Raw genomic sequence first — 27930 nt, forward strand, 5'->3', positions numbered from 1 at the left:
GACACGCACACACACCACAGAAATAGACCCATTACAACAGGTCCATAAGTTCCACATAAACCTCCTCCTCTTCATTTCACACCATCCGCTCATCCTTCTATTCCTTTCTCTCTCACGCGTTTATCTAGTTTCCCCTCGAAATCCCCGAAGCTCTTCACCTCAACCACTCCCATGTGGTATCCAGTCGCATGTTCTAATCAGTCGCTGGGTAAGGAAACTCCTCCTGAATTCCTTATTGAACTTATTAGCGATGATCTTAAGATTCATTCACGGGTGAAACATTTAAGATCCTGAGGGGTCCTGACCGGGCGGACGTGGAGAGGATGTTTCCCCTTGTGGGAGAATCCAGAACTAGGGGTCATTGTTTAAAAATAAGGGGTCGCCCATTTAAGACAGAGATGAGGAGAATTTATTTTCTCTCAGGGGATTCTGAGTCTTTGGAACTCTCTTCCTCAAATGGTGGTTGAGGCAGAATCTTTGAATATTTTTAAGGCTGAGCTGGATACACTCTTGATTAACGAGGGGGTGAAAGGTTATCGGGGGTAGGCAGGAGGCCAATATCTTATTGAATGGGGGAGCAGGCTCGAGGGGCCGAGTGGCCTACTCCTGCTCCTGATTCATATGCTCATATTCATGATCCTTGGTTTCGGACTCCTCCATAAGTGGGAACACCTTCTCTACCTCAACTCTCTTCAGCCCCATCAGGATTTTAAAGACCCTAGGGAAAAGAGGCCCAGCCTGTACAATCTCTCCTGACAGGTTTACCCTCTCAGTTCGGGCAGGAGTCTTTGAAAAGCGGCTGTGGTCCCTGCAAACGCACCAAAGCAAACACAAACTTGCATCAGTCGCTTAAGGAGAAAAAGACAGGTTAAGGTGAGGTTTGGACAAATAATCACCCGTAGCCCTGTCCCTTCTCGCAGACCATCTGCGCATTTCCACAATTCCTGTTTTTCCTTCCAATTTTCAGCTTGTTATTAGCTCCACCAACCACCACTTTGATCGCCTCCCTCCCCGGCAGGGACAAGAGCACACACACTCCAGGCTGACACTCCCGGTGCACCACTGCGGGAGTGCTGCACTGTCGGAAGCGCTGTCTTTCTGGATTAGATGTCAGACCAAGGCCACTTGTCTGCGTTCTCGGGCGGTTGCTATAGACCCCACTGTACTATTGCGCAGAAGGTCAGAGGAGTTCTCCCTGATGTCCTTGGTCAACACTCATCCCTTGGCCAACATCACGATAAAATGATCATTAGGGCATTCATCTCATTACTGTTTGTGGGAGCTTGCTGTGTGATATCACATTTCCTACATCACAACAGTGATGGAACATCATAAAAGCACTTAACATTAAAGTGCTTTAGGGATCCTATGATTGCGGAAGCTGCTATATATGTGTATATATAAACGTGCAAGTTATTCCTTATTGTAGTCCAGTCATACCCTAACCCTACTCTGATTTTATTACTTTCACTTAATCTCTGTTTCCTCAGTCAGAGCTCATCAACTCTTAGAGGGACGGAGGGGCAAAAAAATAGCTCCAAAGAGGAACAATGGAAGTCTTACGACTGACATGCACCCGTTACACGCAGACCAGCGAGCAAGCTATAGATATTCTGTTGCTGAATTCTGGGTTGAGCTCAATGAACCAAAAGGGTCATTTTTTTGTTCTGTATATTTCTGAGTCCTTCGCTAACTCATCCTGTAACCATGTGAATGAGAATCCAAGCTGATTGGTAAACCGAGACATGGAGCTTTTCTCTTTACTGAGTTTGTTGACTTGTTCAGTCTCTCAGCTCTCCTCCCACACAACCCAGTGTCCCAGCTATCCCCTATTTATATGTGCTCGAATATTCATCACATGTTTCTCTTAACCTTAACAATGAAATGAACAAATCTCCTCCTCTTCATTTCACACCATCCGCTCATCCTTCTATTCCTTTTTCTCTTGCGCATTTATCTAGTTTCCCCTCAAAAGCCCTGAAGCTTTAACATACAGGACCTCAAATCTTGCATCAGTTAATCCTTCTTCCACACTGTACCGTCTCCCTGAACCCAACGTCAGCACCCCGCCTGCCCTTCCTGAGGGCCTTGAGCCACAGATGCAAACGAGGCCTTTCAGCCTCTTAGGCCTGTTCCACCATTCAATTAAATAATGGTCAATCCGTACCTCAGACCTATTTATGCGTCTTTGCTCCACATCCCTCAAGAGTCAGAGTCATTATGGCACAGGAGGAGGCCATGCGGCCCATCGAGTCCATTCCGCTCTCTGTGGAGCAATCCGGCCGGTCCCATTCCCCAACCCTGCTCTATCCCCGTGTCCCTGCAAATTTATTTCCCTCAAGTGCCCGTCCAATTTCCTTTGGAAATCATTGACCGTCTCGGCTTCCAGCACCTTCCTCAGCCAATAAAAATCTATCAGCCGTCAGTTTTGAAAGCTCCAATGGGTGCCCGACATCCTCTACTTACTGTTGGGGGGTTGGAGGGGGAGGGAGGTAAGAGTTCCAGATTTGCACTACCCTTGGTGTGTCAAAGTGCCAGCTGGTCTCACTCTGGAATGGTCCAGCTCTAATCTTAAAATGACGTCCCCTTGTTTTGGATTCCCCTGTGAAAGGCAACAGCTCCTCTGAATGTATCCTGTCGATTCCTTGTATCATTCCAAACACCCCTTAGGTCACCGGTCACCGCTACTTCTTCCAAATTCAAAAGGCTACAAGCCAGGTTTATGCATCTAATCCTCATAATCTAACCCACCGAACCCTGTGTTAACTCACGTGCTGCACCTCCTCCGAAAGTCAGTGTATCTTTGCTGAAACTGCCCACAGCTGAACAAAGTTACTCCAGAGGTTCTAATGCTCCCTTAATTTTTTTTTTGCTTTAATGGGATGGGGGCATCGTTGGGTAGGCCAGCATTTGTTGCCCATCACTGCTACAGTCTCTCCAGTGTAGGTACACCCACAGCACTGTTAGGGAGGGTGTTCCAGGATTTTGACCCAGCGACAGTGAAGGAATGGTGATATATTTACAAGTCAGGATGGTGCGTGGCTTGGTGGGGAACTTCCAGGTGGTGGTGTGCCCATGTGTCTGCTGCCCTTGTCCTTCGAGGTGGTAGAGATCACAGGTTTGGAAGGTGCTGTCGAAGGAGCCTTGGTGAGTTTCTGCAGTGCATCTTGTAGATGGTACACACACTGCTGCTACTGTGCGTCGGTGGTGGAGGGAGTGAATGTTTAAGGGGGTGGATGGGGTGCCAATCAAGTGGGTTGCTTTGTCCTGGATGGTGTTGAGCTTCTTGAGTGTTGTTGGAGCTTCACTCATCCAGGCAAGTGGGGAGTATTCCATCACACTCCTGACTTGTGCCTCGTAGATGGTGGACAGGCTTTGGGGAGTCAAGAGGTGAGTTACTCATCGCAGGATTCCTAGCCTCAGATCTGCTCTTGTAGCCACAGGATTTATATGTTTAACTGCAGCATAACTTCCTTCACTTTTGCATTCTCATACGCCTGAAATAAAGGCTGAATTTCCATTAACTATTGGAACTGTGCATTAGCTGTCAGTGATTTGTACAGGCGGGCACCCAAATTTCCTTGCTAACCCCCTAACAACAATTTAGAAAATGAGTCTTCACGACCCAATTATTTTTTTTTGACAAACTCACCTCATTCGGCCACCCAAAAATTGAGAACGGGAACAAACCGGAAGAGAACCAGGTATCCAGCACATCCTCATCTGGAAGACAAAGACACCAGTGGCTAAAAGACATACAACATACATGTGAGGTAAAGCACACTCCATACTCCAGTGGCTTTTGACCTGCAAAACATGACTGGAATTACATCGATTTTACAACCCAGAAACAGGCTATTCAGTTCAACAGGCTATTATTATTTTTCTTTATTCTTTCATGGGATGTGGGCGTCGCTGGCAAGGTCAGCAATTGTTGTCCATCCCTAATTGCCCTTGAGAACTGAGTGTCTCGCTCGGCCATTTCAAAGGGTAGTTAAGAGTCAACCACATTGTGGTCAGTCTACAGGCACATGTAGGTAGTCCAGAGGCACATGTAGGCCAGACCAGGTAAGGATGGCAGATTTCCTTCCCTAAAGGACATTAGTGACCCAGATGGGTTTTTACAACAATTGATGATAGTTTCATGGTCACCATGAGTGAGACTAGGTTTATATTCCAGGTTTTATTAATTAAATTCAAGTTCTGCCAGTTGCTGTAGTGGAATTTGAACCCCAGAGCAATAGCCCGGACATCTGGACATTACCACTTCGCCGCCTTGTTTCACACGACACTCTTCCCAATTTAATCTAACCCTATGACTGATAATGCAGAACCTGCCACCACATGCAATATTTAAAAAAAAAAATTATTTCTTGGGATGTGGACGTCAATAGTAAGGCCAGCATTTGTTGCCCATCCCTAATTGCCCTTGAACTGAGTGGTTTGCTAGGCCATTTCAGAGGGCAGTTAAGAGTCAACCACATTGCTGTGGATCTGGAGTCACATATAGGCCAGACCGGGTGAAGCAGAGGGGTTCTACAACAGTCGGTGATCATTCTTCATATGTTTACTGTATATTCTTTATCTGGTTTTGTACACATGCTTAAACTATATATTCCAGTTATAATTTTTGAGTTTAAATTCCACCAGGTGCCGTAGACCCATGTCCCCAGAGCAATAGCCCGGGCCTCTGGATTACTGGTCCACTACACGTTACCTCTACACCACCATCTCCCCCACACTTACATCAAATAACAAAACATTTGAAAGCCAGAGGTTGTAAAAGGCACAAAATAAATGCTTGTCTCTCTTTTTCATAGGTGCAGCATTTGCGATAGGAGGGTGGGAGTCCCGCTGGAGGGGGTCAGGAGGTCATGTATGTAAATCGACCATGGTGGAATCAATAGGTAGAGCTGGCAACTGCTGGTTAGGCCTGGTTAAGATGCTCATTCTCTGAACGCAAGTGGCCATACCTGAAAAATCACACCTCTTTTTATTTCATTAACCTAGGTGTCTAATTTATAAATATTAGAGTTTAGGGGAGGTGTTGGCGTCGTGGAGATGTCACTGGACGAGCAATCCAGAGGCCCTCTGGGGGCATGGGTTCAAATCCCACCACGGCAGCTGGTGGAATTTAAATTCAGTCAATAATAAATCCGGAATTGCTAGGGTGACCATGAAATTATCATCGATTGTTGTAAAAACCCATCTGATTCACTAATGTCCTTGAGGGAAGGAAATCTGCCGTCCTTACCTGGTCTGGCCTACCTGTGACTCCAGGCCCACAGCAATGTGGTTGACTCTTAACTGCCCTCTGAAATGGCCTAGCAAGCCACTCAGCTCAAGGGCAATTAGGGATGGGCAACAAATGCTGGTCTTGCCTGTGACACCCACATCCCATGAAAGAATATTAAAAAAAAAACCTCAAGTTGGTATTAAATGCTGGAAGGTCACTCCCAAAACCTACTCCCTTATTTCCTACATTACCAAAATGTCAAAAGAAAAGCTTGCCTTTGCATAGCGCCTGTAACATTGGAAAGCAGTCCAAGGCATTTCACAGGAGTGTTATTTACAAAATTTGATACCAAGCCACATAAGGTAGAGGCACGTAGGGCAGGTGGACAAAAGCTTTTAAGGAGCTTCTTCAAGAACGAAAGGGGAGATAGGAGAGCCAGTGAGGTTCAGGGAGTGAATTCCAGAATGCTGGAGCCCAGGGAGTTAGTGTGCAAGTACAGCAACTGATGAAGAAGGCAAGGGGAATGGAATATAAAAGTCTACCACAGCTGTACAGGCATTGGTGAGACCACATCTGGAATACTGTGCACAGCTCTGGTCTCCATATTTGAAAAAAAGGTATAATTTGCGCTACAAGCAGTTCAGAGAGGGTTCACTCGACTCATTCCAGGGATGAAGGGCTTAACTCATGAAGAAAGGTTGAACAGGCTGGGCCAAGACCCTTTGGAGTTTGGAAGAATGAGATGATGGTCTTATTGAAACATATAAGATCTTGAGGAGACTTGACAGGGCAAATACTGGGGAGGGATGCTTCCACTTGTGGGAGAGGCTAGAACCAGGAGACACAGCTTAAGAATAAGATGTCTACCGTTTAAGACAGAGGCGAGGAAAAGCTTTTTCTCTCAAAGGGTCATTAGTCTGTGGAATTCTGTTCCCCAGAGAGCAGTGGAGGCTGGGTCATTGAATTTATTCAAGGCTGAGTTAGACAGATTTTTGATAGGCAAGGAAGTCAAGGGCTATGGGGGCAGACCGGAAAGTGGAGATGGGACCACAGTCAGATCAGTCATGATTTTATTGAATGGGAGAGCAGGTTCGAAGGGCTGAATGGCCTACTAGGTTCCTCGGCAGCTGAAGGCACAGCTACTAATGGTAAAGTGGTTAAAATCCGGGATGATCAAGGAGTCAGGATTGGAGCAACACAGAGAAACGGTACTGTATTGGTCACAGAGCATTTTGGGATGTTCCGAGATTGCAAAAGGAGCTGTACCAACGCAAGTCCTTCGCATATCGATGGACCAGCAGTACGGTTCCAACCTTAACAGTTATACAGTCATTGAGTCATTACGGTGCAAAAGGAGGCCATTTGGCCCATCGAAGACATACTGGCTCCCTATAGCGCAATTCAATCAGCCCCATTTCTCCTCCGCTCTAGCCCTCCAAGTTTATTTCCTTCAGGTGCCCTTTTGAAATCATTGATTGGTCGTTTCCATATAAGAAAATGCACGCAGTTATTTTCACTCTGAGACTGTCAAGTGTCAGCAAACACCCGGGCGTCACCACATTCACTCTCTTGTGATGCTTCTCTCTCTCCATCTGTTCCTTTATAAACAGGTCACACTGGAGGGGATAGTCAGGCCTGAAACCCCTGAGCTGGGTCCAACCACCCGCTGGGAGAGCAGCATGGGGGGAGGGGAGGGGAGGGGAGGGTGGGGGAGAGGAAACGCCAGACACGCAGCTCATTCCACCCCCCCTCACTGTACCTTGTCGGAGTGAGATCTGATCTGGAGAGACGTTGAATTTCTTGGCTGCTTTCTGCCTGGCGATCTCCTCTGTCTGGCCGCTCACCCAGTAATTCCCGTCAGCGTCCTGGAAAGATAAAGATGGTGTGGGCTCAAGTCAAGTTACAACATCCACCAGTGTAGGCAGAGGAAAAGAAGGAGGCCACTCAACCCCTCTTGTCTGTTCTGCTGTTCAGTTAACGCATGGCCGATCTTAAAGTGACCCGTCCTTGGATTCGTAACCTATCCCACCTAGTGACCTAACAAAAGCCTATCTCCATTTCAGCGTTTTTTATTGACCTCCCCAACCCCCGCTTCTTTGGGCAAGTGTGTCCCAGATTTCCACTACCCTTTCGTGTGGGGAACTGCTTCCTGACTAGACCCTTGAACAACCTGGCTTTACCTTTAAGGTTATGCCCCCTTGTTCTGGCCTCCTCCACCACAGGAAATAGCCTCTCTTTACTGACCACATCAACTCTTTTAAGATAACCAGAGGTAATCTCATTGAAACTTATAAGATTCTGAGGGGGGGGGTTGGGTAATTGGCAGGGTGAGAGGATGTTTCCTCTCGTGGGGGAATCTAGAACTAGGGGGCACAGTTTCAGAATGAGGGGTCTCCCATTTCAGACGGAGATGAGCAGGAATTTCTTCTGTCGGGAGGTTCATTAGTCTGTGGAACTCTCTTCCACAGCGGAGTATATATTGACGGTTCAGTTAGATTTTTGATCTACAAGGGAGCCAAGGGTTTTGGGGGACAGACCGAAAAGTGGAATTGAGGCCACAGCCAGGTCAGCCATGATCCTATTGAATGGTGGAGCCGAATGACCTACTCCCGCTCCATTTTTCACTCTTAAACACCTCAGTTAGATCATCCTCATTACCTTTGAGTACTTGAAGGAATACAAGTCTGGTCTATGCAACCTGGGTTCCTGATTAAACTCCCCGGTGGTCCTGACCCATATTTATCCCTCGATCAACATCACACAAAAAAAAAACAAGGATAATCTGGCCATCGTCGCACAGCTGTCCACGGGAGCTTGCTGTACGCAAATTGGCTGCCGCCATTTCCTGCATCGCCAACAGTACACTTCAAACTACTTCACTGTAAAGCGCTGTGGGACGTGCTGAGATTGTGAAATGCGGTGGGGGGGGTTTGCGAGGGTCTTACCTCTCCAGCTGGAACAGCGGGATCGTTCACCGTGACAAAGTACGCCGGGATACGGTGGCCCCACCACAGCTGCCGGGAAATGCACCAGTCCCTGCAGAGAGAGAGCGTCGGCAACACGCGTGAAACTTAACGCATTTTGGTAGGAAGAATGAAATTAGGAGTTGAAATAAAATAAAGGCTACACTTTTAAAGAGGCTGCAGGAGCAAAGAGACCTGGGTTGTACTTGGTTTGTAGGAATTCTAGCTGGTTTAGAGTCAATGGGATTGGGAGGAAACTCATGTTGAGTCCAAGCACCACAGGCGAGATGGGTTGAACAGCCTGACTGTGTGTGTTACATTCAACGTCCTATGTCTACGTTTTAGCCTTTATCGTTTATATTAAAGCGGGATGTTTATAACCACGCAACAATAGGGGAGGCAGTGGTGTAGTGGTAATGTCACTGGACTAGTAATCCAGAAGCCCATGGGCATGGGTTCAAATCTCACCACAGCAGCTGGTGGAATTTAAATTCAATTAATAAAATCTGAAATACAAAGTTAATCTCAGTAATGGTGACCATGAAGCTATCATTAAAAAGCCATCAGGTTCACTGACACCCTTCAGGGAAGGAAATCTACCACCCTTATCTGGTTTGGCCTACATGTGACACCAGAGTAATGTGGTTGATTCTTAACTGCCCTCTGAAATGGCCTCGCGAGAAACTCAGTTCAAGGGCAATTAGGGTTGGGCAACGCCCACATCCCATGAAAGAATAAAACAAAAGCACATGTCCAGTGTATGTGGTGTGACATCGCCACCTATTGGTCTATTAGCGTATTCCATTTAAAGAAAACGTGACAATTGCTCTTCGAATTGAACACTAATCCAAAAACAAATTACTGCGGAGGCTGGAGATCCGAAATAAACACAAAGTGCTGGAAGTGCTCAGCAGGTCAGGCAGCATCAATGGAGAGAGAAACAATGTTAATGTTTCAGGGAGAGGTGACCTTCCATCAGGACTCAAGAGCTCGGAGGATTGATTTGCCCGGAGCAAACTGCGCGTTCGGAGGGCTGGTGCAGACACGATGGACTGAATGGCCTCCTTTTGCACTGTAACAACTCCGTGATTCTGAAGTCATTTGACATTGGCCACCTGTACTTCCCTGGGACGCCGCTGGGATTGGAATTAGAGTTGAAGGTTGACCCAAGAGGTATCTGACTAGCTAGCGTGGTAAACTTTGTGTTATTCAGCACTCTTACCAACCCGAATTCTCTATTAACCAGAACGTTTATGCTCCCCTAACAGGTTACCAACCGGAAGCAATTCCGAAGCTATCTGGACCGGTACCTGTATTATTTTATACTTTAATTTATGTTTTAATGTACTGCTGAATATTTAGAAGCAGAAAGGAATACTGTTCTTTACTTTTTGGATACTTGTATATTAGTTAATGCTCCAAGCGTTGAGTTGTATTCTATTGGTAAATGGGACTCTCCGTTAATTGGTGTTTTTGACTAACTAGCGCCTCCCGTTCCCCTCGCCCGCTGGATAATAAATATTTTACTGTATATCGACATACAACGGCCCTCGTGCTGGTCATCTAGACTGACAAAGCTGACAAGCTTTTCTATCTCCGAGCCCATCTATTTTGGCTTAATCTACTTGGTGGGTCCAGTGCGGTGTGCGTACCTGATGTTGTCCATCCAATTAAACCAGGTCTTGAGGTGAATCTCGGGGATGATCTTCAGATCTCCGTTCCGCACCACATCAGCTGCCATCCTCGCCATTTCGCTGCAGCGCACGTACCACTGAGGCTTCAACAGGGGCTCCACGATGTCCTTGGAGCGGCTGGAAAGGAAGGGGGCCATAGCTTTTCATTCGCTCGCTACACCTGCGTATAACCTCAGCGGCTCAGCTTGGGAGGAGACCATCTCATTTCTGGCCTCTTCATTCCCGTTCTACTGCCTACGATCTCACCATCTCTTACCGTTACCGCCGCTGTTCCGGCTCGCTCGGCGTTAAGCTGCCTCTTCCTCGTCTGCGTTCGAAACCGCGCAAGGGCCCAGTTCCGATCTAGAACGCCCTGCCTGAAGAGACAGCGGATTCGACATGAACTCTCGAGAGGTCATTCGTGTTGGGAATTCTCTTGCCCAGAGAACAGTGGACGCTGGGTCATTGAATGTATTCAAGGACGAGTTCGACAGGTTTTTGATTGACAAGGGAGATGAAGGTTATGGGGAATAGGCAGGAAATTGGAGTTAAGGCCACAATCAGATCAGACATGATCAGATTGAATGGCGGAGCGGGCTCGATGGGCCGAATGGCCCCCTTCCTGCTCCTATTTCTTGTGATCTTATGTGTCGCTACCGCTCCCGCCACTGGGTCTAACCCCCAACAGTAGGAACAGGTCAGCCTTCCCCCTCGGTGCCATTTTACCACCACTCCCACCTCATCTCCAACTATTAATTGTGAAAGTTTAAAATGAGTAAGTTAAGCAAACAAATAAAGCAGAGATTACAGCAGGGAATTCAAATAACACTTGCTCTAGTGTACAGCGACCTTCCTGGGCTAACTGTGGGACAGTATCGGAACATAATAGCAGGCCATTCGGCCCCTCCAGCCTGCTCCAATCAGATCATCGCTGATCTTCTACCTCAAAGCCATTTTCTCGCACTATCCCCATATCCCTTGATATCTTTAATATGCAGAAATCTATCGATCTCTGTTTTTAACATAATCAATGACTGAACTTCCACAGCCCTTTGGGGCAGAGAATTCCAAAGATTCGCCACCCTCTGAGTGAAGAAATTCCTTCCTCATCTCAGTCCTCAATGGCCTGCCTCTTATTCTGACCCCTGGGTCTAGACACTGCCCTACCCCCCCCAGCCAAGGGAACATCTTTCCTGCATCTACCCTGTCGAGCCCTGTAAGAATTGTATAAGTTTCAATGAGATCACCGCTCATTCTTCTAAACTCTAGAGAGCACAGGCCCCGTCTCCTTAATCGAGGGAGGCAGTGGTGTACAGGTAATGTCACTGGACTAGTAATCCAGAGGCTCAGGCTAATGCTCATGGGTTCAAATCCCACCATAGCAGCTCGTGGAATTTAAGTTCAATTAATAAATCTGGAATATAAAGTTAATCTCAGTAAGGGTGACCATGAAACTATTTTTGATTGTTGCTAAAACCCATCTGCTTCACTAATGTCCTTTAGGGAAGGAAATCTGCCGTCCTTACCCGGTCTGGCCTACATGTGACTCCAGACCCACAGCAACGTGGTTGACTCTTAACTGCCCTCTGAAATGGCCGAGCGAGGTCAGTTAACGATGGGCAACAAATGCTGGCCTTGCCAGTGATGCCCACATCCCATGAAAGGATTAAAAAAGAAATCCCTCTCCTCATAGGACAACCCCACCATCCCAGGAACCAGTCTCGTAGCAGAGGGACGGTCGGAGTGGAGAGCTGGGGTACCGGGGGGCTCAGGCCACAAGCACGGGAGGGAGATCCTTCCTCCTTTCTTTGTTTGGAGAAAGCCGTCCAAAGTGCGGCACTTTACACCGACCTGCCACCCAGAGAAGATAGCTTTATCCACCTGTGCAAATCATTAGATAGGTTTTCCCTGCTTGTCCCTGCAGCCGGTTCCCTAGTCCCGTGCAGCTACCCTTCAGCAAAGAGCTGGCGGGTGCTCTCTGACTGAGTTCAGTAGCAAGCAAGTGAATCTCTAGTCGCTACGGCATGGAGGTCAGGAAACTCCTCTCCCTCAGCGTTCTCATCCAGCGGGGTTATAAAAACCCAAATCCCTGGTCGCCTCCTAATCCCCACATCCCAATTTACCATGACCTCTAATCCATCCTTCACAGGCTCAGTCCCACATCTTTTTAAAAGACACAAGATGATGAAACCTCTCGCCTCACAAGCCAGGCCGATATTGGCATTTTCTTTTTAAAACGTGGCTGTTTCCGAACAGTCCCATCCTGGACCAGAACGGGTCGGGTCGGGTCCATACCTGCAGACTGGCACCACCATTGGATTGTCCTTCACCTCTTTGAAGAGCCCTTTCTGCATCAGAGCTTCCAGCACTGCTTTCCGAGCATCGAACCGCTTCATTCCCTGGGTAAGGCAGCAATACAAAATAAATTAACACTCACACGCTTCACGCTAATCACTGCGGGGGAGGTGGGTTCTCTCAAATGCACTCACTATTCCACTCAGGCATTGCCTCAAAGGATAGTGGCTGACCCTGTGCTGTACCTGTCCTGGGAGTGTTTGATGGGGACAGTGTAGAGGGAGATTTACTCTGTATCTAACCCTATGCTGTACCTGCCCTGGGAGTGTTTGATGGGGACAGTGTAGAGGGAGCTTTACTCTGTATCTAACCCCGTGCTGTACCTGCCCTGGGAGTGTTTGCTGGGGGCAGTGTAGAGGGAGCTTTACTCTGTATCTAACCCCGTGCTGTACCTGTCCTGGGAGTGTTTGATGGGGACAGTGTAGAGGGAGATTTACTCTGTATCTAACCCTATGCTGTACCTGCCCTGGGAGTGTTTGCTGGGGGCAGTGTAGAGGGAGCTTTACTCTGTATCTAACCCCATGCTGTACCTGCCCTGGGAGTGTTTGATGGGGGCAGTGTAGAGGGAGCTTTACTCTGTATCTAACCCCGTGCTGTACCTGTCCTGGGAGTGTTTGATGGGGACAGTGTAGAGGGAGCTTTACTCTGTATCTAACCCCGTGCTGTACCTGTCCTGGGAGTGTTTGATGGGGACAGTGTAGAGGGAGCTTTACTCTGTATCTAACCCCGTGCTGTACCTGTCCTGGGAGTGTTTGATGGGGACAGTGTAGAGGGAGCTTTACTCTGTATTTAACCCCGTGCTGTACCTGTCCTGGGAGTGTTTGCTGGGGGCAGTGTAGAGGGAGCTTTACTCTGTATCTAACCCCGTGCTGTACCTGTCCTGGGAGTGTTTGATGGGGACAGTGTAGAGGGAGCTTTACTCTGTATCTAACCCCGTGCTGTACCTGTCCTGGGAGTGTTTGATGGGGACAGTGTAGAGGGAGCTTTACTCTGTATCTAACCCCGTGCTGTACCTGTCCTGGGAGTGTTTGATGCCTCCAGCTATTCACTAAGAACACAGCCTGGATGTGCTGAAATGGAGAGCGTTATTTTTTTGCACCCATCACCTCTACAAGCAGAGAACAGAAAATAATTAATTACCAAGAAAGGTTCAGGGACGTTGATGAGATATCCGTTATCATCCATGATATTTATGAACTCCAGGCCATGTCTCAAACCCACTTCATAATCGTTCGGGTCGTGAGCTGGGGTGATCTTCACGGCACCTGAAAGAGCGGAACGTTAAGAACAGTTCAAGAGCTGCCTGGCCACCATTCGCAGCCGCCACACCCAAATATCTCCGGATATCCCAATTGGAGAGAATAATCTGCCTCCGGTTAGTCCTGGGTTCAAGCCCTCACTCCAGAGGCTTGTGCCCACAATCTAGGCTGACTCCCACCCCGTGCAATACTGAGGGGACGCTGCATTGTCCGAGTAACCGTCATTCAGATGAGACATGAAACTGAGGCCCACTCTGCCCCCTCAGGTTGTCATAAGAGTTCTGTGGAACCTATTTCTTATCCAAGCCCAGGCCAGTAGATATCCTTCAACCTAATTTGCCAAGAGGAGGCTGAGGGGTGACCTGATAGCGGTCTTTAAAATTATGAAGGTGTTTGATGGGGTAGATCTAGAGAAGATGTTTCTACTTGGGCTGGAGACCAAGACTAGGCATGATCAATATAAGACAGTCACTAATAAATCTAACAGGGGAGTCAGGAGAAATTTCTCCATCGCAGGGAGTGGTGAGAATGTGGAACTCGCTGCTGTATGAAGCAGTTGAGGCAAGGAGCATAGATGCATTTAACGGGAAACTCGATAAGCACAGGAAATGGCCTGTTTCTGTGTGGTACTTCACAACAACAAAAGCTTCCATTTATACAGCACCTTTAACGGAATGAAACATCCCAAGTGGCTTCGCAGAATCCATTATAAAATAAAACTTAGGACCGAGATGAGGAGAATTTTTTTTTTAAACTCAGAAGCTGGTGAATCTTTGGAATTCTCTACCCCAAGGGGGCTGTGGAGGCTCAGTCATTGAGTATGTTTAAAGTAGAGATGGACAGATTTCTAAATGCCAATGACATGAAGGGATTTGGGGATAGTGTGGGGGAAAAAGGCATTGAAGTGGATGATCAGCCATGATCCTGTTGGGCTGAATGGCCTACTCCTGCTCCTGTGTCCCTAAATATGACCCCGAGCAACATCAGGAATTATTAGGTTGGGTTACTCGGTCAAAGAGGTCGATTTTGGGGAGTGCCTTCAAGGAGGAAAGCGAGGTAGAGAGGTGGAGGGAGGAAATTCCAGAGTTTGGGGCCCAGGCAGCTGAAGGGACGGTCGCCAATGGCGGAGCGATTAAAATCGGGGATGCTTGAGAGACCAGAGTTAGAGGATCGTGGAGAATTGTTGAAGAGGATGTCACAGAGATTTGGGGTGGTGAGGCCATGGAGGGATTTGTAATCAAGGATGGGAATTTTAAAATCAAGACATTGCTTGATTGGGAGCCAGCGTGGGTCAGAGAGCACAGGGGTGATAGGGCAGCGGGACTTAAAACAAGTTAGGGCAGGGGCAGCGGAGTTTCAGACCTCCTCAAGTTTACGGAGGGTAGAATTTCAGAGACCAACAGTCGAGTCACAAGAGAACGAGGGGCTTCAGTGGCAGGTGAGCTGAGACAGGGACAGGGACAGGGGCAGGCGATGTTACAGGGGTAGTGACTGCACAGATACGTGCTTGAAAGCTCATCTCTGGGTCAAAAATGACACCAATACTCCGAACAGTCACAGGCTGCTGCCAGGAAAAGGGATGGAGTTAGCGGCGAGGGGGTGGAGCTTTTGGTAAAGATTGAAGCTTTGGTCTCCCCATACTTAACTGCAGGAAATCCCTACTCATTCAGTACCTGATATCGGAGAAGCAGACCAATAATTTAGCACCGGTGGAGGTGTTGAACGAAAGCGAGGGAGAGCTGGTTGCCGTCAGCATACACGTGAAAACTGACATTTTATATAGCATCACTTAAAATAGATTATCTGCCCATTATCACATTGCTCTTTGTGGAATCTTGCTGTGCACAGCTGAGCTGCTGCACGTCCTAAGTTACAACAGTGGCTACACTTCGAAAGCATTTCACGGGCTGTAAGATGCCCTGCGGAGTCCTGAGGTCGTGAAAGGCGCGAAAGGAATGCAAGTCCTTTCTACAGGCCAAAGGAAATAAAAATGAGGTTGGTGGGGGGCGGTGGTTGGCACTGGAGATTTTACCCGTTCCAAAGTCCATGTCCACAAACTCATCGAAGACAATGGCCATTTTCCGGCCACAGAAAGGATGAACGACAAACTTCCCTTTCAAATTCTACAGGGAGGGAAGCAAAAACACGTCACTGTTACTTCAATTCAAATGCATTTGCCACTAAGTGAGTGAGAATCTCTTAGAAGGGGCCTTTCTCCCTTGCGCCGTGAAGTGACTCCCCACTGTCCTCTCTCTAAACTACAGGATCTGACCATTCGACCAATGCACTCAAAATCACACCGAGGGTTTAATAAGGGTTCCAGCGGCAGGAGGAAACAGATTTAAGATAATTAGCAAAAAAAGAAAACCAAAAAGATGAGGAGATTTTATTTTTTGCGGGGATCTGGAATGCATTGCCTGAAGGGGCGGCGGAAGCAGACTCAATAGCAACTTTTAAAAGGGAACGGGATTCACTGGTTGAAAAGGAACATCTGCAAGGCAATGGGGAAAGAGCAAGGGGAAGTGGGAATATGACACAATGGGCTGAATGGCCTCCTTTTGTCCTGTCTTTACTCTTTCATGGCAAGGCCAGCATTTATTATTGCCCATCCTTAATTGCCCTCGAACTGACTGGCTTGCTAGGTCATTTCAGAGGGGCAGTTAAGAGTCAACCACATTGCTGTGGGTCTGGAGTCACGTGTAGGTCAGGCTGAGCAAGGGCGGCAGGTTTCCCTCCCTAAAGGACGTTAGTGAACCAGATGGGTTTTCCCAACAATCGAGGATAGTTTCATGCTCACTATCACTGAGACGAGCTTTCAATTCTAGATTTATTAATTGAATTTAAATTCTACCAGCTGCCGTGTTGGGATTTGAACCCGTGTTCTCAGGCCATTAGCCTGGGCCTCTGGTTAATAGTCCAGTTACATCACCACTACGCCACCATCTTCCCTATATCTGATACTACTGAAACTCTACGGGGAGAAAAAGACATTCAATTTAAGCCTAGACTTTCAGAAGATGCTCATGTCTCCAGAAGACAAATTTGAAGGAAGGTCTCTCCTCACAAATGCTAAACTCCATGGCTAAACTCCAGTTGCTTTTTTTTTGGCTGAAATATGCTTAAAACCTTATCTTGGCCTTCAGGAGTTCCAATTACAAAAGAAATGCCTTTTTTTTTTCTACCCACCCCCGCCCACAGTTTTGAATGGAAATGGAAGACAAAGGTAGGAAGGTCAAGAACAGGGTTGAACACACAACCAGATTGGACCAATGACAAGTTATAATGCAATACATTATACAAAGCATTTTGGGGAATTCCAAGGTCATGGAACCCAGGAGACCAGTCGGCCCATCGGGCTATGCTAGTTCCTTGTAGAACACCCCAATCAGCCCCATTCCCCCTCTCGATTGTAACCTTGAACGTTTATTTCCCTCCAGTGCCCGTCCAAGTTCCTCTTGAAATCATTCGCCTCTCTGCTTCCACCGCACTCATGGGCAGCGAGTTCCAGCTCATTATCACTGGCTGTGTTAAAAAAAGTTCTTCCTCACATTGCCCGTGCCAATCCCTCCTGTACCTCTTGCCCAAACCCTTAAATCTGTGTAAGGATGAAACATAACCATTACCGAGGAAGTGGACATGCATGAATCTTGGTACACATGACAGGTCGAGTATCCTTCATCTGAAACCCTCAGAGCTGATTGCATTTTGGATTCAGACCACTTCGTTTTTTGGATACCGCATATAAGCTCACACCCCAGTGGCCTAAACCTAGGCTAGCTATAGTGTGAAGTAAATAAAATGACTGGACAAACAAGTTGGATCATTGAATAGTAAACACAGGAGTGTCCGTAATAACTTTCCTTTTGACATATTCACCACAAAAAATTGCAAAGTAAACAGTGCAAACAACTAGACTTCCCGCACTAAAGGTCCATGAGGTTCGAACAAAGTGTAGTCTTTGGACGCGTGCGGTTTTCTGATTTACAGATAAAGGATACTCGACCTGTACTTGACTCGTACTGCTTCAGGATAGGGTGCAGCATGGGTTCACCACAATGATACCAGGCCTAAAAGCGTTAAATCATGAGGGCAGGTTGCATAAAACTAGGCTCCTAGTTTAGAAGGTTAAGGGTTCGTTTAACTGAGGTGCTCAAGATGACTGAGGGAGTTGAGGGGGTAATTAAAATTTTCCTCTGGTGCGGAGTCCAGAACAAGGGGGTATAACCTTAAATTTGGAGCTCGACCATTCAGGGGTGATGTCAGGGAGGACTTTTTCCACACAGGGGTCAGTGGAAATCTGGAACCTCTTCCCCTCCAATAAGCCAGTGAGGCTGAAAGTCAAATAAACATTTCAAAACTGAGATTAATAGATTTTGTTGGGGGCAGAGAATTAAAGGTTAAAGACGCAAAGTGACTAAATGGAGTTATACAGAGAGGTCATGATCTAAATTAATGCAGAACACGTTGGATGGGCTGAATGGCCTCCTTCTGCTCCTGTGTGTCTCATACACGAACACACACTTGCCTGGATGAGTGTAGCTCCAACAACGCTCAAGAAGCTCAACACCATCCAGGACAAAGAAGCCCACTCGACAGGCACCCCATCCACCACCGTCAACATTCACTCCCTGCGCCACTGACGCACAGTAGCAGCAGTGTGTGCCATCTACAAGATGCACTGCAGGAATTCACCAAGGCTTCTTCGACAGCACCTCCCAAACCCATGACCTTTGCCTAGAAGGACAAGGGCAGCAGATACATGGGAACACCACCACCTGGGATGTTCCCCTCCAAGTCACTCACCATCCTGACTTGGAAATATATCACCGTTCCTTCACTGTCGCTGGGTCAAAACACTGGAACTCTCTCCCTAAAAGCACTGTGGGTGTACCTACACCACATGGACTGCAGCGGTTCAAGAAGGCAGCTCGCCACCACCTTCTCAAGGGCAATTAGGGACGGTCAATAAATGCGGGTTAGCCAGTGATGCCTACATCCAGTGAATGAATTTTTAAAAAATACGGAGTTGTTCACGCTAAGTCAAGAGTGTCCACTGTTATCCAAGAATATTGAAAATATACGACGCAAAATAGGAAACTCTATTCTGTTGCTGAAGTTTTGCCACATTCCCTTTAAGCAATAAAGTAGTAGGATTTTAACCTAAGAACTGGAAGAGCAGATATAAGTGACAATTAAGAGGCTTCAAATATTATGGCTCTGTTACATAGGGCTGACCCGACAGCTTGCCCACAGGGTCCAAATGCTCCCCGAGTCTGGGCGTTACCTGGTATCTGGGGTCCTGCGGGTGTACGGCCACAGCAGTGTCTCCTAACATCGTCTCGATACGTGTAGTCGCCACCACCACTTCCTCATCTGCAAAGACACAGAAAAGGTCATCACCGTCCTGTGCTGCTCATTTGTTAATCTGGCACTAAATCAACTATCACCAGCACAGGGAGAAACAAAGGGAAAAAATAGCGACACCTTGGATGGGGAGGGGATGGTGGAGCGGCACTTATCTGATGAGGAAAGGTCGAGAAGGTTGGACCCGTATCCGTTGGAGTTTAGGAGCATGAGGGGTGATCTTATTGAAACATATAAGATCCTGAGGGGTCTTAACAGGGAGGATCCTGAGAGGATGTTTCTCCTTGTGGGAGAGACTAGAACTAGGAGGCACAGTTTAAAAATAAGGGGACTCCCATTTAAGATAGAGATGAGGAGAAATTGTTTTCTGCCAGAGGGTCATTAGTCTTTGGAACTCTCTTCCCCAGAGAGCGGTGGAGGCAGAGTCATTGAATATTTTTAAGGCAGAGGTAGACAGGTTCTTGACGAGCAAGGGAGTCAAAGATTATCAGGGGTAGGCGGGAATGTGGAATTGGGGCCACAATCAGATCAGCCATGATCTTACGGCCTAGCGGAACAGGCTTCAGGAGCTGAATGGTCTACTCCTACTCTTAATTTGTATGTTCGTACGTAGTGGTAATGCTACTGGACTAATAACCTAGAGCCCTGATTAATGCTCTGGAGATACGAGTTCAAATCATGTAAATTTAAACTCCATTCATTAGTAAATCTGGAATAACATGTTAGTCTCATTACTAGTCATCATAAAAAACTACTGCGTTGTCATAGAAACACATCTGGTTCACTAACTGCCCTTCAGGGAAGGAAACCTGTTGTCCTTACTGAGCCTGGCTTACGTGTGACTCCAGACCCACAGCAAAGTGAACATGAGATGAACAGGGAGGTTGATTGGACGATACAAGCTTGGGCTTTGAAAGCCTCCTGCTCGGTAATTCCTGATGGAAGCTGCCTGGACGATGGGTAAAGGGGAGTGGGGGGCGCGGAGGGTGGGTTGAGTTGGACCTTATTGTACTTCCCCCCCCTTTCCCCACCCTCTCCACTCCGCCTCCTGCTGGCTATTGCGTTTACAGAACCGACACACTCAAAAGATCCAGGAACCGTATCCTAGTGATGAGTCTTCAGTGAGAGAAAGAGAGAGAGAGAGAGAGAGCAAGAGAGAGAGAGAGACTGAGAGTGTGAACACGGGGGAATAAACATTCCCACCCGCCTAAAAACGAAGGAAGCCATGTAGTTTTTTTCTCTAAAAAGGGAATCGATAAAATTTGGAATATGGATGGATTTAGAATTCACTGCCTGAAAGGGAATTAGGTATAAACTTACATAGAATTTTACAGCACAAAAACAGGCCACTCAGCCCATCTGGTTCATTCCACATGAGCGTCCGCCCACCCTACTTCATCGAACCCTGTCAGCCTATCCCTCTATTCCCTTACCCCTGATGAGCTTATCTAGCTTCTCCTCAGATGCATCCATGCTTTTCACCAGAATTCCATCCTTGAGGCGACAGGTTCCGCAAGCCTCCTCCCGCCCTACTCCAGCTTTTCTCTAGGGCCAGAACAGGAAAAGATCGCAGGGGCTATGGGGGAAGAAGCAGAATAAAAGGGTAGCCTCTTTCAGCTGAATGGTTTCCTTCCGCACTGTGCATCGTTCTGTGATGTCTTTCCAGGGGTGAACTTCTTTGGCAAGCAAGAAGTCTTCAGCTTGTGGCCTTGTTTTAAAGAGGCTGGGACAGGGATCCCAAAATCTGTAACTACGTACAGAGTCATCGGTCCATCTCTGAATGGAGGGGGGAGGGGGAGACAGGGCTTTCATTTGGGGCACAAAAACCGGTGCCAGGTCCACCCAAAGCATCTCCGGTCTTTCGGAGACCGGCTGTCACTTTACTAGTTTTAGAAACAGGTAGCGAGAGCGGACAGAGCTCCTGGGACAGCGCTGCTCCCAGCCTGGAAACAACCGGCTCCGATCACAATCACTGTGAAAGGGCAGCTGTGCTTTAGTCCCATCAGCTCATTCCTTACGTCACTGACGTGAAAGCTAAACACTGCGGATGCTGGAAATCGGAAGTAAAAACAGGGGGTGATGGAAAAGCTCAGCAGGTCTGGCAGCATCTGCGGAGAGAGAAACAAGAGTCAATGTTTCGAGTCCAATATGACTCTTCCCATTTATTCATCTGTAACCCTGCAAGTTCCTCATCTTCATGTACCTGCTCAAGCCCCTTTTGTAATCGTGAATGGAATTAGCTTTCGGGTACAGGGTTCCAGATTCCCCACAAATCTCTCAATGAAAAGGATTCGCCTCATCTCTCCTCTAGATCTCTCGTCAATGAGGCTGAACCGATGACCTCTAGTCAATGACCCACTCGCAGGAGGGAACAGTTTTGCTCTCTTTACGCTATCAAAATCTCCCATCATATGGAAAACCTCCATGAGGGCACCTGCTGGACCTTTTCTGCTACAAGGAGGGCAGTCTTAACTTTTTCAATCTCTCCTCATAGCTGAAGTCCCTCATCCCTGGTCACATCCTGGTCAACCTCCTCGGTACCATTTCTAACGTCTTTACATCTTTCCTGAAATGTGGAACCCAGAATTGTCACAATACATCAGCTGTGATTTCTAAAGTCCTAACATGATCTCTTCACCTTTACAGTCTATTCCGATAGTTATAAACCCAAGTAACTTACTTGCACTTTTCGTAACCACACTATTAAAACATGTGGTGGTGTAGTGGTATTGTCACTGGCATAGTAATCCAGAGACCTAAGGTAATGTTCTGGGTTCAAATCCCACCACGGCAGATGGTGAAATTTGAATTCAATCTGGAATTAAAAGTCGGATAATGACCATGAAACTATTGTCGATTGTCGTAATCACCCATCTGGTTCACTAATGCTCTTTAGGGAAGGAAATCCTTACCCAGTCTGACCTACATGTAACTCCAGACCCAGAGTACTGAGGTGGACTCTTAAGTGGCCTAACAAGCCACTCAGTTGAAGGGAAATTAGGGATTGGCAATAAATGCTGGCCTAGCCCAGCAACACCCCCATCCCAGGAATAAAAAAAATAATCTGGACTCCTCACAACATCTCTCTCACTTATAGTGTTCAATTTCTCGGAGATTAGCGTTGATCTGCCGAGCGCCTCCTGCAACTCAGGAAATAGCATGGATTTAATAAAATTATAGGCAGCGTGGATCTGTTAAAGTCGCTAAGCAGCATATGCACGATGGGCCAAATGGCCTCCTTCATTCAAGTGAGTAGTAATTTGGTGCAACTGATCTTGGTGCAGAAATACAACTTTAATCAGCGCTGTGCGCATCTGAAGTGACTCCGCTTTCACTGTGACTCACCCGATCCGTCAATTTTATATGCAAAGGAGATCAGAACCCCAAACTCCACTTTGTCCTTGTAATTGGGCACGGGGAGAAGCGTGCGGCCCGTCAGCTCCTTCTTGTCCACCTGATGGAACAAACACATCGCAGTGTGAAACTCAGCCAAGCTTTCTTCGGGTCATTACAATCACCAGGGCTGTGCCGATCTAAGCCGGTAAGGCAGTAAGAGGCGTGATGATGGTCCTCCGCCAACGCTGGCTGCTTATGTTATGCCACACCCCACCACGCCCCCCCCGCCCCCACCAATTCCACATCCCACCATTGGTCAACAGGCCAGATGTTTCCAGCTTCGTGTGTAAAGCGTCTCTGCCCTGGTAGAGGTACGATACAACAGTGACCAAATCACAGCAATCAATATGTATCCATAGTCTGCAGCAGACCCAGACACAAGATGGGGAAAACCCCAGTGGGGGGGAACTTTGGGAACCACAAATGCAAAGTCGCCTTTGCCCTCGCGGGCAGACTACAGACAGACTGGCCTAGTCGGAAGATGAGGTGCTGTTCCTCCGTTGGGCTTCACAGGAACAATGCAGCAAGCCAAGGACAGACATGTGGGCAAGAGAGCAGGGTGGAGTGTTAAAATGGCAAGCGACAGGGAGGTTTGGGTCTTTCTTGCGGACAGACCGCAGGTGTTCTGCAAAGCGGTCGCCCAGTTTGCGTTTGGTCTCTCCAATGTAGAGGAGACCGCATTGGGAGCAACGAATGCAGTAGACTAAGTTGGGGGAAATGCAAGTGAAATGCTGCTTCACTTGAAAGGAGTGTTTGGGCCCTTGGACGGTGAGGAGAGAGGAAGTGAAGGGGCAGGTGTTGCATCTTCTGCATGGGCATGGGGAGGTGCCGTAGGTGGGGGTTGAGGAGTAGGGGGTGATGGAGGAGTACACCAGGGTGTCCCAGAGGGAACGATCCCTACGGAATGCCGCCAGGGGGGGTGAAGGGAAGATGTGTTTGGTGGTGGCATCATGCTGGAGTTGGCGGAAATGGCGGAGGATGATCCTTTGAATGCGGAGGCTGGTGGGGTGATAAGTGAGGACAAGGGGGACCCTATCATATTTCTGGGAAGGAGGAGAAGGCGTGAGGGCGGATGCGCGGGAGATGGGCCGGACACGGTTGAGGGCCCTGTCAACGACCGTGGGTGGAAAACCTCGGTTAAGGAAGAAGGAGGACATGTCAGAGGAGCTGTTTTTGAAGGTAGCATCATCAGAACAGATGCGACGGAGGCGAAGGAACTCTTGTTCCTTCTTTTGTCCCCACCTATCACTGGCCTTCTATCCAGCTCCACCTGTCCCACCCCCTTAAACAGTATAAATTCCATCACATTTCCACTTCTCTTCAGCTCTGAAGAAGGGTCTTACAGACCCGAAATGTTAACTCTGTTTCTCTCGCCACAGATGCTGCTAAACCGGCTGAGTTTTTCTCGCATTTTCTGTTTTTGTTTCAGATTTCTAGCGTCCGCAGTATTTTGCTTTTATCCTCTTGAAGCCACTTTGCATCTTCCTCACAACACATTCCCATCTAGCTTCGTGTCATCCCCAAACTTGGAAATATTACATTTCCCCACATCCAAATCATTGATATATATTGTGAACAGCTGGGGTCCAAGCACTAATGCTTGCAGTACCCCACTAGTCACAGCCTGCCAACGCGAGAATGATCCATTTATTCCTACTCTCTGTTTTCTGCCTGTTAGCCAATCCTTAATTCATGCCAGTATATTACCTCCTAGCCCATGTGCTTTAATTTTGCTAATCAACCTCCTATCGTGGACTTTATCAAAAGTCTTCTGAAAATCTAAGTACACTATGTCCATCGACTCTCCTTTATCAATTCTATTAGTACCACCCTCAAAGAACTCAAACAGGTTCGTCAAACATGATTTTCCATTCACAGATCCATGTTGACTATGCCCAATCAGATCATGATTATCCATTTATCACATCTTTTATAATTGATTCTCACATTTGCCCTACCACTGATGCAATGCTAACAGGTTTGTAGTGGAGTGACATTTGCTACCTTCCAATCAACAGGAGCTGTTCCAGAATCTGTATAGTTTTGAAAGATGATCACCAATGCATCCACTCTCTCTACAGCTACCTCTTTCAACACTCTGGGATGTAGAATATCAGGTCCCAGGGGCTTATCAACCTTCATCGAGGTGCGACGAGTCCGATGGAAGAATTCACCCCCAACTTTCACCCCCCCCCCCCCCCGAGCAAACAAAGCTGACTGACTATTTTGAGGTTCCGGCGTTGACTTTGTCTACTGCGACCAGCGTCATCTAAACCTGCAGGATATGTGGATGTGTAGGAACATTTAACGCATTAGGAAGTGTGCGTCAGAACAGTTTTGCAAATTACTGGTCAGTACCTCGATGTCGGAGATGGCAGAGTTGAGCGTGCAGGACCAGTTGACCAGCCGTGTGCTCCGATAGATCACACCGTCATCGTGCAGCCTGATGAAAGCTTCTTCAACTGCGTTGGAGAGTTTCTATGCAAGGAGAAAAAGAGGCTTATCCATTAATCCTCGATGTCTGAGGACCCAGAGATTAAACCCTCCATGTGAGACCCCCAGAGATTAAACCCTCCGTGAGAGACTCCCGAGATTAAACCGTCTGTCTGAGATTCCTGGAGAATAAACCCTCCGTCCGAGACCCCTGGAGATTAAACCCTCTGTTTGAAATCCCCAGAGATTAAACCCTGTCTGAAACCCCCAGAGATTAAACCCTCTGTCTGAAATCCCCAGAGATTAAACCCTGTCTGAAACCCCCAGAGATTAAACCCTCTGTCTGAGGCCCCCAGAGATTAACTCCTCTGTCTGAAACCCCCAGAGATTAAACCCTGTCTGAAATCCCCAGAGATTAACCCCTCTGTCTGAGCCCCCCGGAAATTAAACTCTCTGTCTGAGGCCCCCAGAGATTAACCCCTCTGTCTGAAACCCCCAGAGATTAACCCCTCTGTCTGAGACCCCCGGAGATTAAACTCTGTCTGAGGCCTCCAGAGATTAACCCCTCTGTCTGAGCCCCCCGGAAATTAAACTCTCTGTCTGAGGCCCCCAGAGATTAACCCCTCTGTCTGAAACACCCAGAGATTAACCCCTCTGTCTGAGCCCCCCGGAAATTAAACTCTCTGTCTGAGGCCCCCAGAGATTAAGCCCTCTGTCTGAAACACCCAGAGATTAACCCCTCTGTCTGAGCCCCCCGGAAATTAAACTCTCTGTCTGAAGCCCCCAGAGATTAACCCCTCTGTCTGAAACACCCAGAGATTAACCCCTCTGTCTGAGACCCCCGGAGATTAAACTCTCTGTCTGAGGCCCCCAGAGATTAAGCCCTCTGTCTGAGACCCCCGGAGATTAAGCCCTCTGTCTGAGACCCCCAGAGATTAAGCCCTCTGTCTGAGACCCCTGGAGATTAAGCCCTCTGTCTGAGACCCCTGGAGATTAAGCCCTCTGTCTGAGACCCCTGGAGATTAAGCCCTCTGTCTGAGACCCCCGGAGATTAGCCCTCTGTCTGAGACCCCCGGAGATTAAGCCCTCTGTCTGAGACCCCCGGAGATTAAGCCCTATGTCTGAGACCCCCGGAGATTAAGCCCTCTGTCTGAGACCCCTGGAGATTAAGCCCTCTGTCTGAGACCCCCCGGAGATTAAGCCCTATGTCTGAGACCCCCGGAGATTAAGCCCTCTGTCTGAGACCCCCGGAGATTAAGCCCTATGTCTGAGACCCCCGGAGATTAAGCCCTCTGTCTGAGACCCCCGGAGATTAAGCCCTCTGTCTGAGACCCCCGGAGATTAAGCCCTCTGTCTGAGACCCCCGGAGATTAAGCCCTCTGTCTGAGACCCCCGGAGATTAAGCCCTCTGTCTGAGACCCCCGGAGATTAAGCCCTCTGTCTGAGACCCCCGGAGATTAAGCCCTCTGTCTGAGATGCAAATGAACATTCAGAAATACACTAAAAAATAAAATATACCCATCGAAAATATTACCACACTTTAATAGATGATGGCAAGGTTAATGAAGGAGTGCTTTATAACTCCTCATTACACCAAACAAGTATTTTATACAGTGTCTAGTTAAAGGCTTATAGAGCAAATGTCTAGTTATGATGTTCTAGACACGATGGTGTGTAACAGGTTTGATAAGAACAGCAGAAAGAGGAGTAGCCCATAGGGGCCTTGAAACCTTCACCACAATTCAATCCCATCGTGCCTGATTTACCCGGGCTCCATCTTCTTGCCCGCTTCCCAAATCTCCCCGAGGAGCCAAAATCTGTCCATCCCAGCCTCCAAAATATTCAAAGGCTGACATCCACAACCCTCTGGGGTGGAGAATATGCTTTTTATGCTGGGGAGTAGTTATCATTCGGCATTGAGGTTAACAATCCATTCAACAGCTTCAGCTAACGCAGCGCGAATGGTTGAGATGCCACCGGGAGTCGATCTCTCGGGGTCCTTATTCTTGAGACTGTGTCCCTGTGTTCTAGATTTCCCCAGGCAGGGGAGGGCACCCTCTCAGTGTCCACCTTGTCAAGCCCCTTCAGCACCTTGCATGATGCACGAGCTGATCTCCTTCTAGCCCCTAATTTTGCTTTGCTTCAATGATTTGAAATATTTCACAATGCACAATGGATTACGACCAAAGTTGTCGAGCTATTCCCATTCCCCCCCGCAGTGTTCAGACCATTCCCGATGCCCCTTGGTGAAACTGCCTGCCCAGGCAACACTCACAGCATCCATGGTAAAGCAGGCACGGTCCCAGTCCAGGGATGAGCCTAGTTTTCGCAACTGATGGTAAATACGGTCACCTTTCCTGTACAAGAAATAAGGAGGAAACAAAATAAAAGCACTGTGGATTTTACACATGGTTTTATAAAATACTTCATTGTGAAACAATATCCAGGCTTGGCTGAGTGGCCAGTGACATTCGGACCACACTAGTGCCAGGCAATGACCATCTCCAACAAGAGAGAATCTGACCATCGTCCCTTGACATTCAATGGCATTACCATCACTGAATCCCCCACTCTCGACATCCTGGGGGTTACCATTGACCAGAAACTGAACTGGACCAGCCATATAAATACTGTGGCTACAAGAGCAGGTCAGAGGCTGGAAATCCTGCAGTGAGTAACTCACCTCCTGACTCCCCACAGCCTGTCCAACATCTACAAGGCATAAATCAGGAGTGTGATGGAATATTCCCCACCTGCCTGGATGAGTGCAGCTCCCACAACACTCAAGAACTTTGACACCATTCAGGACAAAGCAGCCCACTTGATTGGCACCACATTCACTCCCTCCACCACCGACGCACAGTAGCAGCAGTGTGTGTACCATCTACAAGATGCACTGCAGGAATTCACCAAGGCTGCTTAGACAGCACCTTCCAAACCCACGACCACTACCATCTAGGAGAACAAGGGCAGCAGATAGGTGGGAAAACCACCACCTGGAAGTTTCCCTCCAAGCCACTCACCACCCTGACTTGGAAATATATCGCCGTTCCTTCACTGTCGCTGGGTCAAAATCCTGGAACTCCCTCCCTAACAGCACTGTGGGTGTACCTACACCACAGGGACTGCAGCGGTTCAAGAAAGGAGCTCACCACCACCTTCTCAAGGGCAACTAGGGATGGGCAATAAATGCTGGCCCAGCCAGCGAAGCCCACATCCCATGAATGAACAAAAAAAGGAAACATCAAGTG

At 47.9% G+C, this 27930-nt stretch overlaps 1 protein-coding gene across 1 annotated transcript in view; it reads right to left on the reverse strand.

The window, feature by feature from the left end:
• The window catches only part of vars1 (valyl-tRNA synthetase 1), an 87780-nt gene that overhangs the window by 29418 nt on the left and 30432 nt on the right, over nucleotides 1-27930 (reverse strand). The window contains exons 10-20 of the mRNA XM_078566444.1: nucleotides 26955-27036; nucleotides 24605-24724; nucleotides 22196-22304; nucleotides 18771-18859; nucleotides 15519-15609; nucleotides 13368-13492; nucleotides 12168-12271; nucleotides 9852-10010; nucleotides 8182-8272; nucleotides 6996-7101; nucleotides 3653-3723 (exon numbers count right to left, since the gene is read on the reverse strand). Coding sequence (XP_078422570.1) covers nucleotides 3653-3723; nucleotides 6996-7101; nucleotides 8182-8272; nucleotides 9852-10010; nucleotides 12168-12271; nucleotides 13368-13492; nucleotides 15519-15609; nucleotides 18771-18859; nucleotides 22196-22304; nucleotides 24605-24724; nucleotides 26955-27036 — 1147 coding nt within the window. The remainder of the gene's footprint in view (nucleotides 1-3652; nucleotides 3724-6995; nucleotides 7102-8181; nucleotides 8273-9851; nucleotides 10011-12167; nucleotides 12272-13367; nucleotides 13493-15518; nucleotides 15610-18770; nucleotides 18860-22195; nucleotides 22305-24604; nucleotides 24725-26954; nucleotides 27037-27930) is intronic.

This window comes from Cetorhinus maximus, chromosome 21 (genome assembly GCF_964194155.1).
Source record: "Cetorhinus maximus chromosome 21, sCetMax3.hap1.1, whole genome shotgun sequence".
Taxonomy (NCBI): domain Eukaryota; kingdom Metazoa; phylum Chordata; class Chondrichthyes; order Lamniformes; family Cetorhinidae; genus Cetorhinus; species Cetorhinus maximus.